We start from the raw sequence: 12896 nt of genomic DNA on the forward strand, positions 1-12896 counted from the left end.
CCTTAAAATGACCCATACTCATACACGCATGCACTCATACAACAGTCTGTCTTGTGATTTACAGTTCTGGATATAGCAAATGCTGTACTTTCATACATGTTTGAATCATTATCTTTTCTTCCTGAAATACAATTGATCTCTGTATTTTTGTAGTTGAAATTACTGGTGGTAGATGTTCTGTGGTTGTTGTTTTTTTCCTTTTCTAGTTTGCATTGTGAACTTTAAGGACTGTGACGAGGTTGAAACTTGAGCTGTAATTTCGATGTTTGTTGCCAAGTATTACCACACGTGTGTTTGTTCTGTGGTTTTATGTTCTTGAATGTATTTTGGCTTTGCATTGCTTCATGTCAGTCAGTGGATATCAAAGTTTACAGAGTTTTCATGGAAAGGAGAGTCACAGAAAATCTGAAAATACACAGAAAATCTGAAAATACACAAACACTCAAATCAGGACATTGAAGATTTAGAGTTTGGACAAAATTCAGTTTTAATCTAATTAGAAACAAAACCAAAGCATAAACAATAAAAATTATTTGAATTCAAAAGTCACAGTTTAGGGCATCCAGTACAGTATTAAAAAAATATTTGATAATTTTGCATAAATAAAAATACAGAAAAACATACAAGCCTTTTTTTTCTTTTCTTTTTTTATGATACACGATACATAAATATCTCGCAACACCCTAGTTTTCCATTCAGGTTCTTTAACAAATAAAAAGCAAATGCTGAAACCACATTTTCAACTTGTACTGTAATACATGGCTGTGTGTATATACAAGATCCTCTGATCCAAGTAGTGAAATAGTTTAATTAAAATGGACTATTTATTCCACCTCCCTGCTGGAATAATTATCTAGGAGGAGTCTGAGCAGTACAGTCATGAAAAGCTGTGGCCAAATTACTTTTTATCGTTTTGTTTACATCTCATATATTCAAACAACATGTGACCGCAGATGCAATATTACCTGGGTGTGACATAATTTAAAAAAAATGTCTTCTGCCACAAGTAGTTCTCTACTCTAAAGCACTTTAAGAAGTTAGTACATGTTCAAAGACTGTTGAGCTGAATGTGATGGTTTGATCCCATTATAATGGCCAAATTGTGTGGTGTGTGTGCACATATTTGTAAGCTTCTGTGTTCATGGTGTTTTTTGTGTGAACCTGTGATTAATCTGTGGTCTGTTTTCAATAAACCATTTACTTAACCATTCTTTCAGTTATGATTTTATCTGAAGTTACAGAAACAATGGCATTTCACCCAAAATCAAAAGAAAATTCATTTTGGAGTAAAGACGTTTTAGGAACATTAAGGTTTTATTAAAACTATTTTTTTTATCCTGGGATATATATATTGAAATTATTTTTAAAGCACTTTTTATACCAAAAACATTTACTTCATTCATTTTATTATTGAAACTAGTAGTATTTTTGTGCCATTTATGTAACAAAATACTGTACAGTATTTAATAAAGAGAATAATGAATGATAATGATGATTCAAAATTAGAATGGAATTAAAAATAACTGAGAATTGTGTGCTAAATTATTGAGAAAATGTCACAATACAAATATTCTTGGTATATAGAAAAACTTTTTTCTTTTAAATGTAGGTGAAATATGACCTGAATGTGTTTTTGTGCTATTCATCCAAGCACATGGTTTTCATCATTCATTCATTTGTTCATTCTTTTCTTTTCTAAAATAATTATGTTGTTACCAAGTTACCCAGTGACAGAGAATTGTGCTTTAAAGCCGTTTTTTTTTGTCTCCATTTCTTAGCAATCTCGACATTACACTTCCTCAATACAATTCTGTGGCCTGACATAAATGATTACTCACATTCGAGTTCAGTCCAATGTAACAAATGACATGCGGTTCATGCTGTGTGTGCTTTTGGAGCAGTTTTAGGATGGTACATTTTACTCAACGAGCGTTCGGTTAGGATGGATCATGAGGCATGATTCTCATGTCTGAGGGACCTGAACAACCACAAACTATGAGAATTTTTGTCCACAGCACAACTCGTTCCACATATCCCATCTCTCCTGGCGCTGTGAGTGCTGCTTTGTTATGCTGATTCTTCATTACCGATGGTTCTGTGGGTAGACTTCAAGCCCCTCATTTCCCAGGGTGCTTTGGCAGTAAAGTCAACCGTGCTATGATTTCAGGTCCTGGCCGGCTTCATTCGGTGAGCATAGAGACAAACGATGCTGGAAATAAGCCTGTTCTGTCTGGCTGTCCCTCGATGTAGCCATGCTGAAAGGAAGAAATTACTGGCTCTGGTTAGAGTCCTCAAAAGGAAGGATAAGAAATTCAATTAAATGAAAGGGCGGCGCATAACAACATGTAATGAAGAAATAATGTCATAAACAAGGGCTGCGCTTCCTGACTGAATGAAAATGAAAAAAGCAATGCTTCGAACACAGAGGATGCGGGATGTTTAAAAAAAAAAAATACAATTCACGATCCATTTCACTTTCAAAGCTCTTTCCTGCATGCAAAGAGTCTCTCTATGAATCTATAAGAAATGTATTCTTTTGATGGGCCATCTAGAGGCTATTTTTCTGTAGAAGCATCTGCAGGATATTAGACAAGCCCTCTGGAGACATGGGCGGCTCTCTGACTCAGAATAAAACATGGACCCTGAGAGCTCTGCTCTGATCAGTTCCATCTGCTCCCATGGGATTGTGGGAGAGATCTGCACACACAGCATGACTGTAAAAGGCTAACAAGAACCCTACCGCTTCCTCGTCAAAACCATCTTTAACCGTAACAAGGCTTTCGAGCCATTTATCACAGCGATACTTCAAAGGGCCGAAAACAACTGAGAATTAAGTAAAAAAAAACGCAAAAACAGAATGTAAAACAAGAAAGCACAATAGAGCTGTTCATCTAGAAAGAATTTTTATGTCAAAGATTCCCTCAGGATTCTGCCATTGGTTTTTAAATAACGGTTTTGGATTTGCTGTGGTTACCTGAAGATACGAATGAAATGAAAATAACTGGAAAAAAATTCTTAAATAACTACTTAAGGCGAGACACTACAGGTGAATAGGGTAATTTTTTTAACTAGCAGATATCACCATGAAACTTTCCCAGTTGATTACCTACATTAAGATGAGAAAAAAATGTATTACAAGTTTTCTGTAATTTAATGTTTAAATATGCAAATTAGGCATTATCTACTTAAATATGTGCTAATTTACATATTTCAAAAAATGAAATCTGAGTATTGGATAAAGCCAGGTTCAAAATTCTTTTTTCATTGTGTTCACATATTAGATGGGAAAAAAAATACAGAGGGATTTATGGATATCTACTTTTGTTATCCTATAAATCAGAATATACTGTCAATAGCCTTAAAAAAAAGATTTTTGCCCTGTTTTTTGGAATAAAATGTTATATAAATCGGGCTAGGAATAATATATTTACAAATCCCTCTGTAAATGTCTTCACAATATAACTAGGTACAAGACTGGAAAGTTTGGTGTATATGGGTGCTACCGAAGTGGAGATTTCGGACTTTGAGTATGAGAGAACAGTCATTTTGAGAAAACGGGCTTTAAAGGCCATGGTGCAGGTTTTTTTTTTTTTTTTTTTTTGCCAGTTTTCTAGTTGGTAATAAACATTTAAACAGTTATCCATTGTATTTTATGTTGTAGGGGATTACAAAAAAGAAATATAATACGGAAAAGTCGGTGATGTGTTAGCATTTACCAATAGCCTAGCGAGGATTCTAATTTCTCCCACAATGCATTGCATGACGTCACATGAGGTACTCGCTGTTGGACAACAGACGAAAGCCCGCGAGTAACGTTAGTAGCTAACGGTAGCTAGTGAAAGAGTGACAGTGTCAGATAAGTAAATATATCGAGATAGATAGATAGATATCATAAGCATAACATAGATAGATAGTGAGAGATAGCATAGCATAACAGCTTAGAGATAGAGAAGAGTAAGCTAGATAATAAGTAGACAAAATGGTTTATTACTGTGTTTGTGGCGGGTGCAAAACTTTATCAAAACTGGACATAGGGTCCATTGTTTCCCCAAGGTCAAAGGGATCTTCCGAAACTGGGTGCAATTTGTCAAGATTAGGCGAGCAGATTTTTCAGCTAAATTAGCTCTGTCGCCGCCTACTCGAGAATATGCAGCGCGCATTTCAAAGAGGAGGATTAATTTACCACGCAGGGGATGCCAAGATGGTCTCACTTAGTTTAAAGAGTGAGAGGATGGCTAAGTTACTTCCTACCGCCGTGCCGTCTGTGAATGCAAACATCTCTGCTTGCCCTGTCCCGAGGTCGAGAGACACCGTCTGCCGCAAGCGAGATATTGCCACGGTAAGTTCATGCTAACGTTAGTGTTTACAAGCTGCGTGTTAGCAAGCTCTGTGTGTATTTTGTATAGCTACCGTGTTCCCTTTGACACAGCCTCCACTACAAGGACGATCACTCTGACATTAGAAGAGCATTTTTCGTGATTCACGAATTTGAGCCAAAACAAAATTGCCCTGAAGTAAAAGTCCATATCGTCATGAAAGCTTCATGGCTAGTGTTTGGATCAGTGGTGATGATCATTAAGCGGCTTTCGCAATCGTGTGTTTGCTTTTTGTGTTAGACTGCTACGGTTCTCTTTCACATTTGACCGTGACCGTGTCGTCAGGGCTGTAGTGGAGGCTAAACGCAGTTTACCCACCGCTGAAATTATGTCAGAAACAGTTTATCCACTTCTCACTTCAGAGTTTAGCTACCTCTCAGTAAATTCACTACCTCGTAGAGTTTATGTAACTTTACCACATGTATTACCACTAGTATTGGTGTAAACATTTAATAGTAACATTCAAATCATCAAATATGTTCTGAATTTCTTTTATGTATTTTTTAAAACATTTAGTAGCGCATATCAGGGTCCACTGTACTGTAATCTCCCTGGCAATCTCGTAACATTCTGTTTACTGTTTATGTTTGCTATAATTCATATGCAGGACAATTTCATGTGTTTCCATTAGTGGCAATGATCTTTATACAATATTATTATTATGTCTGCAGGTTATGCAACATCATTAATGAAGGCCCTTCGGGAAAGCTACACCAATTCACCTGCAGCTCTTCCAGAGGTTAGCGCCAGTTTGTCCTGATGCACCCGCCCCCATCGCCAAATCCTTAAAACAGGTTCCTGAGGAGGCCGTCAGCCTCTACCTAGCCCGGCAGTCACGCTACAAGAACCTAATTTCACATTATTTTCTTTCCACAGACAAGTCCAATGATTTAGTTGTAAGTATTCATTTAGTGGTGGTTTCCTGCATTCTGCATGTTTTTTTTTTCTTTGTGTGCTGTTGCTTTGGTTTTACTTTGCACAAAATCATTACTTTTTTTCTTAGGCTATTGATTCCCGTGATCTTGCTTATAAATTCCGATTCCGCCATTAGCCTACCTTCGTGATCACGCAAAGAGGTCTGGAGAGGCGGTCCGTTCAGAATTACAACCAACAAAAAATATAAGTGCATGTACAAATTTGCAGTAATGTTCGGTAAATATAAACTCTATATATATATATACACACACACACAATTCATTTATTTAAATGGGTTAGGGTTATGTGTGTATATATGCATAGGCGTACAAACATACATACATGCATATATATTATAAATAATATAATATATACTTCAGGTTACCAGAAGTTAGCTAACTTTAATGAAGAGTTGGTCATGTGAGCTATAGCTAGCTGCAAGTAACCCATTATCTTCCAATAAGCATTAACTAAAACTGGCTACATAAAATATACTGACTAGATTCACGAGAGGTCGGCTAATGTGTGTAAAAGTAAAAAAAAAAATACAGTAATTTCATTATTTTACCAGCGAGCGTACTTCGGAAGCACTGAAAATGAATGGGGTTCAATGCTGGAACTATCAGTGTTTGGAACTATTGGCCGCTCCACGACACGCGTTACTTGCGCATTTTTAAGTTCCTATGGCGGTCTATGGGAGTGTCGCAACTCTCTCTCTCTATGGCTCTGGACCACACTATTGCAGGCAAAAGAAACAATGTGCAAACGTTTCAGGTCTAGCCCTTCATCAGTGGGCTTTTTTTTATATATAGATTTGTTTACTTGCAACCTGTGTCTTTGTTCAGTAATCTTTGTCCTTGTTCAGTAAATGTTTAGTAACCATTACAAGCAATGCCAATAAACAGTTTTTTTTTTCTTATAGAAATTCATGTGTTCTGTGTACTTTATAACATTTTGAGGGCAAATTGGGCAATCACAACAGAATAAGCAATTATTATTTTTATACATTTTCATCCAAACGAGGCGATTGAAAGCCCTGATAGGTCTGGTCACGACTTTGGAATTGTTGTCTGATGGTTGAAACCACACGAGAGGCTTCTTATACTCCTGCCTAAAACTCCATAAGCCCAGGCCAGCGTATAGCCTGCCTGTACGCAGTGTAGCGGTATTGCCTAGGGATAAGTAGGAAAGATTCTTAAGTTTTAAACTCTGTTAGTAGGTTGGAAACGTCTCTGATGCATGTTTATTGTGTATGCAACACATCTCCTGTCACCTATAGCTGTTGTTCAAAGGACTCGGTGTAAAAAATAAAAAGGTAAAGTAAACATAAACCATAAACCATGAACATACTCGTGCGTGCTGGCTTGAAGGGGAGCATTATCCTGCATGAAGTGTGAGTATGCTATGTGTAGCACAAACGGATTCAGGCATTATATCCAGGATGCTGCGTTAGGCACGTTACAACTGCTGGCCGCGGGGTGAGGTGTCAATAGCCGCGTTTCCATTACCCTTCAAATTGCGCAAATTGAAATTGCGAATTAAAAATACGCTCAATGGAAACACGTCAATTTCGCAAAAACTCCCATTTATCGCAAAAAAGTTTTTACGCTCGCATGAGGTGGTTTTTCAGGCAATTCGAAAAAGGAATATTTCGCAAAACTGCAATGGAAACAGTTTTTGCGCAATTACAGTCACCTGACTTAGAGAAGGCGCGTGTGTTTGGGGTCCGTGTAGGCTATTGCGTCCATTCGTTTTTCCTTTAACTCATATGAAAAACGAAAAAACATGCTTTCTTCTTTATTAGTTTTTAGACTGGTGAAAAAATATTCACATACAAACTTAACTGTTCCCTCGATCGGTTTAACAAATCGTGCCCACGGATTAAATAACTGTAGGCCTACCCACGATATCCTAATCCGCGCTCTCAGATTTGTAAATATCAGTTCTTTGTAATTTCTTGAATTTTCTAAAAAACGACATTTAGCCCGGTACATCTTTAAAGTCCTTTTTTGGGGGTGAGAAAAAAGCTCAGTAGGCTATAATAGAATAGCAAAAAAAAGACTTCTCATACAAAAAAAGAAATAACACAAAGTCATTTTCAATTCATCAATTTATAATATACATATTACTGTCTTAAGTGAACTCATTTATAGTTATAAACGCAAATGATAATAATAATTATTATTATATTACATTTATTAGGCTACATATTTAGAAGACGCTTTTATCCAAAAAAGGAACAAAGCAATTCGTCAAATGTCATTCATAATACAGGTTAGACAATAATAATACAGGGCTAAGATTATCACAAATAAACACAAGATTTTGACGCATATCCAAGGGTTTGTGCGGAGTGTTGAGCGCGCACTGCATGACGGAGGCGCGGGCGCGAACACTTGCATTTTCCTGTCAACAGTGGAAACAACTTAAAATACTCTATTATTTATGGTCATACAGAAAATAATAATACATAATCCGCAACTACTTTTATTTGTGTAAACTCACAATAACAAGAAAACGTTCTTCTTTTGTAAAATAAAAGAAAACAATCAGGCGCGCTTTCATGATCTCCGTGAACTGGAACATGTCTCAGAAATGAACTGAAACAAAATATAGCCTATGTAGGCTAAAGTTTGAAATGTCCACTTTTAAACGAACAAATTCAAATCGAAAGCAAATACCTTCTGATTATGTAATCCATATGAAAGGTGCATTTCTCTAAAGGCGCATCCGCTTTACAGCGGAGATGAAGATATGTTTGCAGTCGGCACTAACACTATATTTTATTAATAAACAATTAAAATGCCTCGTTATTTTTTCAGACACATTTATTATCATTAGCCTATAATCACCTATAAATCACATCTCTGTAGGCTATGGTTCCAGAGACATGGCTCTTCTTATTCAGCACTGCGGGAAAAATATCATCGGGTTCTAATTTGGAACCCATTTTTTTCATATTAATTTGTGAATATTTTAAATGTTTAATAAAGGGTCAAAAAGTCATAAACAAAAATCTGAAAATTCGTCTATATTTATTTTTTTGCGCAGCATTTGGTGTGTAGTAGGCAACAGTTCAAATTCAAAATTTGTTGTTTAACTTTGCGCTTTAAAAATACAACAACCGTTCATTTTTCGTTTTTCAATTAGCCGGGTTAAAAAAGGAAAAACAAATGGACGCAAAAGTACACGGACCGTTTGGACAGAATACGAGACAAGAGTTCTTTATTAAATTCATAAAAGAAAAAAATAATTGCAGTAATACTGGATTCTAAACCTCAAAGAAATGCCACAATCAAGACCTTGGAGCAGAAATGAGGGAGAAACACCTCATGTGCCGTTCACAGTATATTAGGGTCTTTCCTTACCATTAATGCTTGGATAACACACCACGTCTCCTTCACATGTGATATAGGCTATAAACCTACCAACGCCCGTTTCCATGATTTTTGGAATGACTTATCGCGAGAGGAAAAAATGACGTTTTAGTCGCATAACATAGGTTAATGGAAACGCCGTCATTTCGCAATAGTTTTTTATCGATATTTAGAAAAAATCGCAAAAGTTTTGCGCAAATCTGTAATGGAAACGCGGCTAATGACAGTCACGGGGAAAACTAGTTAGCACTATCAATCACACTGACTGAAGACATGACCAGCCTACTCGTCGTCAGCTACGTTTGCAAACAACATTTTCACTGGAGATAGAGGTGAAAGCAGGACACTCGGCCTGGCAAACAGATACTCAAATTATACTCGAAATTTACTCAATGATGCCTTATTAATTTCAGTATATTTAAAGTAGCCTATGCCTCCTCTGTAGAAAATGGTTATATTACAAGACACAAATTCAGATAGCCTTCTCAGAGCCTGTTTTATTAAAGGTTTGAATGAATGAAATGTCTCTTCTGTATTAGAAAAATAAATATATAATTATTACAGGTTTGAATGAATGAAATAATGTCTCTTCTGTATTAGAAAAATAAATATATAAATAAGAAATAACTAAAAGAAATACCTCCAAATTTAACAAAAATAGCTCTCACAAGCTTACAAAAACAAACTAACAAAATGTATCTTTAGTCTTCCTCTTTATCCTGTTTTTCTTCCTCATCCTCCTTGTTTGCCCATCTATGTTTTGCTTTAGAGCTGATCTTTCCCAGAAGTTTTGAAAACCAGGAAATTTTCATAATTTAAAAAAAAAAACCCAGCCAGGACAGGACGTGAAAACAGGACTGTTGGTCACCCTAACCTAGTCTAAAGTCTAGGTCTAGCGCGTACATTCAGATGCTATTTTAAGCGCGCATGCTTGGCCATACAGAATGAACAACGCGCATACACTGTAGATGATTCTCTCATCTACACAGATGCATTTTACTTTTTGCAAATGATACATTATTATAAGGAAAACTATTTAAACACGAGTGAAATCATTGTTGTGTTCATGACGATAGGAAAAATAGGCATAAAGCGTACACATTTACCCAAATTATTATGTGCATGTTTAACCGAAGCTAATTTGGGTGGGTTTGTCCCATCCCCGGCCCAATGTCACTTCTCTTTATTTTACGGCCCTGACGAGAACATCGATCTCCTCGGCTGTGAACCATCAGAACTGTAACTAAACCAAGCGCGCCGCTGCCTGCGTCTACCTCATGTGACGTCATCGCCGAGTCGCGTAAAAAAATAACCGTTACTAACCAAAAACGTAAAAAACTGGACTTTAACACCATTTTGGAGACATTTCTAACTTTATATACATATCTTAACTGCTTTATGTACCCATTAATCGACAGTGGTGTTTAACCTGCACCATGGCCTTTAAAGATTTAGCATCAGCCAATGAGATTGCGCATTTGCGCCCTTTTACTTTCACGATTGGTTGCTGATAAAAAGGAAATGACCATATTTGGATCCGACAACATTGTACAAGAGAGAGAGAGCTTTCTAACGGTGTGTGTGATGACAGGGTGCAGATCGCGATCGCGGAGCAACGGATGATTTACAACGCCAACTTTTGATGAATTTATGAGAAATCTACAGACGCAAACAGACAAAGTGTAGTAAAATAGAGACCTAAATGTGTATTTCGGACTTTTTTCACCACAAGTCTGAAAGAAGACATGTTTTTGAAGACAAATATCCCGAAATCTCAAAATTGACCAGTGAAAAAAACCCTATGTTTTTGCCTGCCGTGTCTCGCCTTAAATAACTAAAACTGAAATAAATAAAGCTATATAAAAATATCTCAAAACAAAATTACAAAAGAACATAAAATATAATATGAAAATATAAAGGCTAATTCAAAATATGAATAAATACTATAATAGTATATAAATAATACTAAAATAACAGTGTAGCGCGATATATAAGCATCTTACCTTTAAAAAGCACACGACGGTTTCAAAATACACGTTTGAGATATGACTGTGTAATTTATGTTGTTGAGCTAAACAGGGAAGTTTCTTATAATAATTCTACCCACAGAGCTTTTTTCTCATTTACTAAAAAAAATATCAGACATTCCCAAGGGAACCCATGGCAAATTAGCCTTCCGGATTGGCCTTAAAATTGATGTTATGACTTAGTTCTATTATTAAACAGTTCTCTGAAATGCTTGAATCTGATTGGTCAATTGCAATATTCTGCAAATATTTTCGTATATAATGACCACTAAACTTTAAAATTGACCACAGTCCCAGGAAATTAATTTCCTACATCTGTGCTAGTTTCGTGTCTTTCACGCTCTCTTTCAAATTGATCTCAAATCAGTTGTTCTTTTGTTCTTATACTCACCCACCAATCAGCATCTTCCTCCCCGAGTACCACCAGAACGTCACCCTCATTGAAGGTGAGCTCATCGTGATGATCTGCCACACAGTCGTACATGGCCTTCACACGCCTCAACTTCGACTTCATCTAAACACAAGAACAACAACAACAAAAACTGCATCATGTGGCTTCTTACTAATATTGCTTTCCTTTTAAACTGTCAATTTGTTGATGGGAAAACCTCAAGTATGAGAAACATGTCAAGAAACGCCTGTGTCTTTCCAACGGCCAAAAACACATGCAATAAAACACCATTCCTCTAGACCCTGCAGAGAAAACCAGCTCATGAATTCCCACATGGAAACAGACTGGTTTAAGCCGGTTTGATGCTCGGAAGGCCAGCAGAGCACAGACATGTAAAACAGCTGGTGAAGCTAGTTTTCTAAAGAAATTAATACTTTTATTTATTATTTAACACACAGATTAATATATATTAAGCAATATAACTGTTTTTAACATGTTTTAGCAAATTTGTACCATAAATTATTATATTGTTAACATGTTTAGGACGTTGCTAGCATGAATTGGCATGTTTTTGCACATTGCTAGCATGAATTAGCACATTGCTAACATGTTTTAACACATTGTTAGCATTAATTAGCATGTTTTTGCACATAGCTAGCATGAATTAGCTAATTGTTAGCATGATTTAGCACGTTGCTAGCATGAATTAGCTAATTGTTAGCATGATTTAGCACGTTGCAAGCATGATTTGGCACATTGCTAGCTAGACTGGAGTAATGATGTTGAAAATTCAGCTTTACCATCACAGGAATGAATTACATTTTAAAATATATTCAAATAGAAACCAACTATTTTAAATTGTAATAATATTTACTGTGTTTTTGATCAAATAAATGCAGCTTGGTGAGCATAAGAGACTTCTTTCAAAAACATTTCAAATCCGACCCAAATTACATGGTCAAATGAGACTTTTTCTTAGGGATCTTGCTAAGATTTTTCTTCAGAGGGAAAAGACCTGTAAGAAATAAGGACATTTCTCCAGTTTCTCACCAAAGTTTTTCTGGGCAGTGGGTGAGGAGCAGTGTGGCAGGAGGAAGAGGAGCTTCCGTTAGTCTCCAGGCTAAAGGAGCGGGGGGAGGTGGGAGACAGGCCCGGGGTGTGACGTCCAGCGCTGCTGATGGGTTGTGGTGTTTGGTACAGAAAGTGAGACGAGCTGCTTTCCCCATCTGCTCGAAAGCCTGCTGAGAGAGAGATTACAGCCACGACACATTGTAAGAAGAAACATGGGCCGAGAAAAGGAAAACAACTTAACTGAGAACAATATAATGGAAAGATAACCGGACAGTTAAAGCATTACCTCGTTCTGGTAGCTCAGATAAGGAGTTGAGAGTAGATGTCGTGTATTTGGGAGAACCTGAGCTGAAACAAAAAGTCTTACGATCAGTATGTTAGTTAGCATTATTCCAGCAAATAGCCAAGAGAGGTCAGCATTTGTGGCTCCAAAAAGCACTTACACACACTTCTGGAAAGGTGAGTCTGGACCACCGAAGCTTATCGGACATGAAGGTACTCCATAATCTGGAAAAAGAAAGTAACGACAGAAAGAAAACACATTCATGTAAGTCGATGAGCTTAAATATTTAAACATATATTTTGTTAACACTTTACAACGTTTCATTAGTTAACATTAGTTAACATGAACTAAGAATTAACAGTGCGTCTACAGCATTTATTAAGAATAAGATCATGTTAATTTCGACATTTAGCCTACTGGTACATATTTAAAAACAGTTTTTTACATGATGTGTAA

At 36.5% G+C, this 12896-nt stretch overlaps 1 protein-coding gene and 1 long non-coding RNA gene across 6 annotated transcripts in view; both read right to left on the bottom strand.

Annotated features, from left to right (window-relative positions):
* Window positions 1-183: 183 nt before the first annotated feature.
* On the bottom strand, window positions 184-1108 carry LOC130085601 (uncharacterized). Its single transcript, XR_008807159.1, has 2 exons — window positions 477-1108; window positions 184-424 (listed from the first exon to the last, which is right to left on the bottom strand). It is a non-coding gene; the product is annotated as an uncharacterized LOC130085601 (long non-coding RNA).
* Window positions 1109-1943: 835 nt separating this feature from the next.
* unm_sa1614 (un-named sa1614) overlaps window positions 1944-12896 on the bottom strand; it is a 46479-nt gene continuing 35526 nt past the window's right edge. For 2 of the 5 annotated variants that reach the window (XM_056251433.1, XM_056251430.1), the window contains 5 exons: window positions 12601-12664; window positions 12444-12505; window positions 12137-12327; window positions 11091-11209; window positions 1944-2255 (listed from right to left, as the gene is read on the bottom strand). In XM_056251433.1, coding sequence (XP_056107408.1) covers window positions 2156-2255; window positions 11091-11209; window positions 12137-12327; window positions 12444-12505; window positions 12601-12664 — 536 coding nt within the window. In that variant the 3' untranslated portion in view covers window positions 1944-2155. Of the gene's footprint in view, window positions 2256-11086; window positions 11210-12136; window positions 12328-12443; window positions 12506-12600; window positions 12665-12896 lie in introns of all 5 variants that reach the window. The other 3 variants (XM_056251435.1, XM_056251431.1, XM_056251434.1) reach the window with 3 other exon arrangements.

The sequence above is a fragment of the Rhinichthys klamathensis genome, unplaced genomic scaffold (assembly GCF_029890125.1).
Source record: "Rhinichthys klamathensis goyatoka isolate OS25496 unplaced genomic scaffold, OSU_Roscu_1.1 h1tg000082l_1, whole genome shotgun sequence".
In the NCBI taxonomy this organism is placed as follows: domain Eukaryota; kingdom Metazoa; phylum Chordata; class Actinopteri; order Cypriniformes; family Leuciscidae; genus Rhinichthys; species Rhinichthys klamathensis.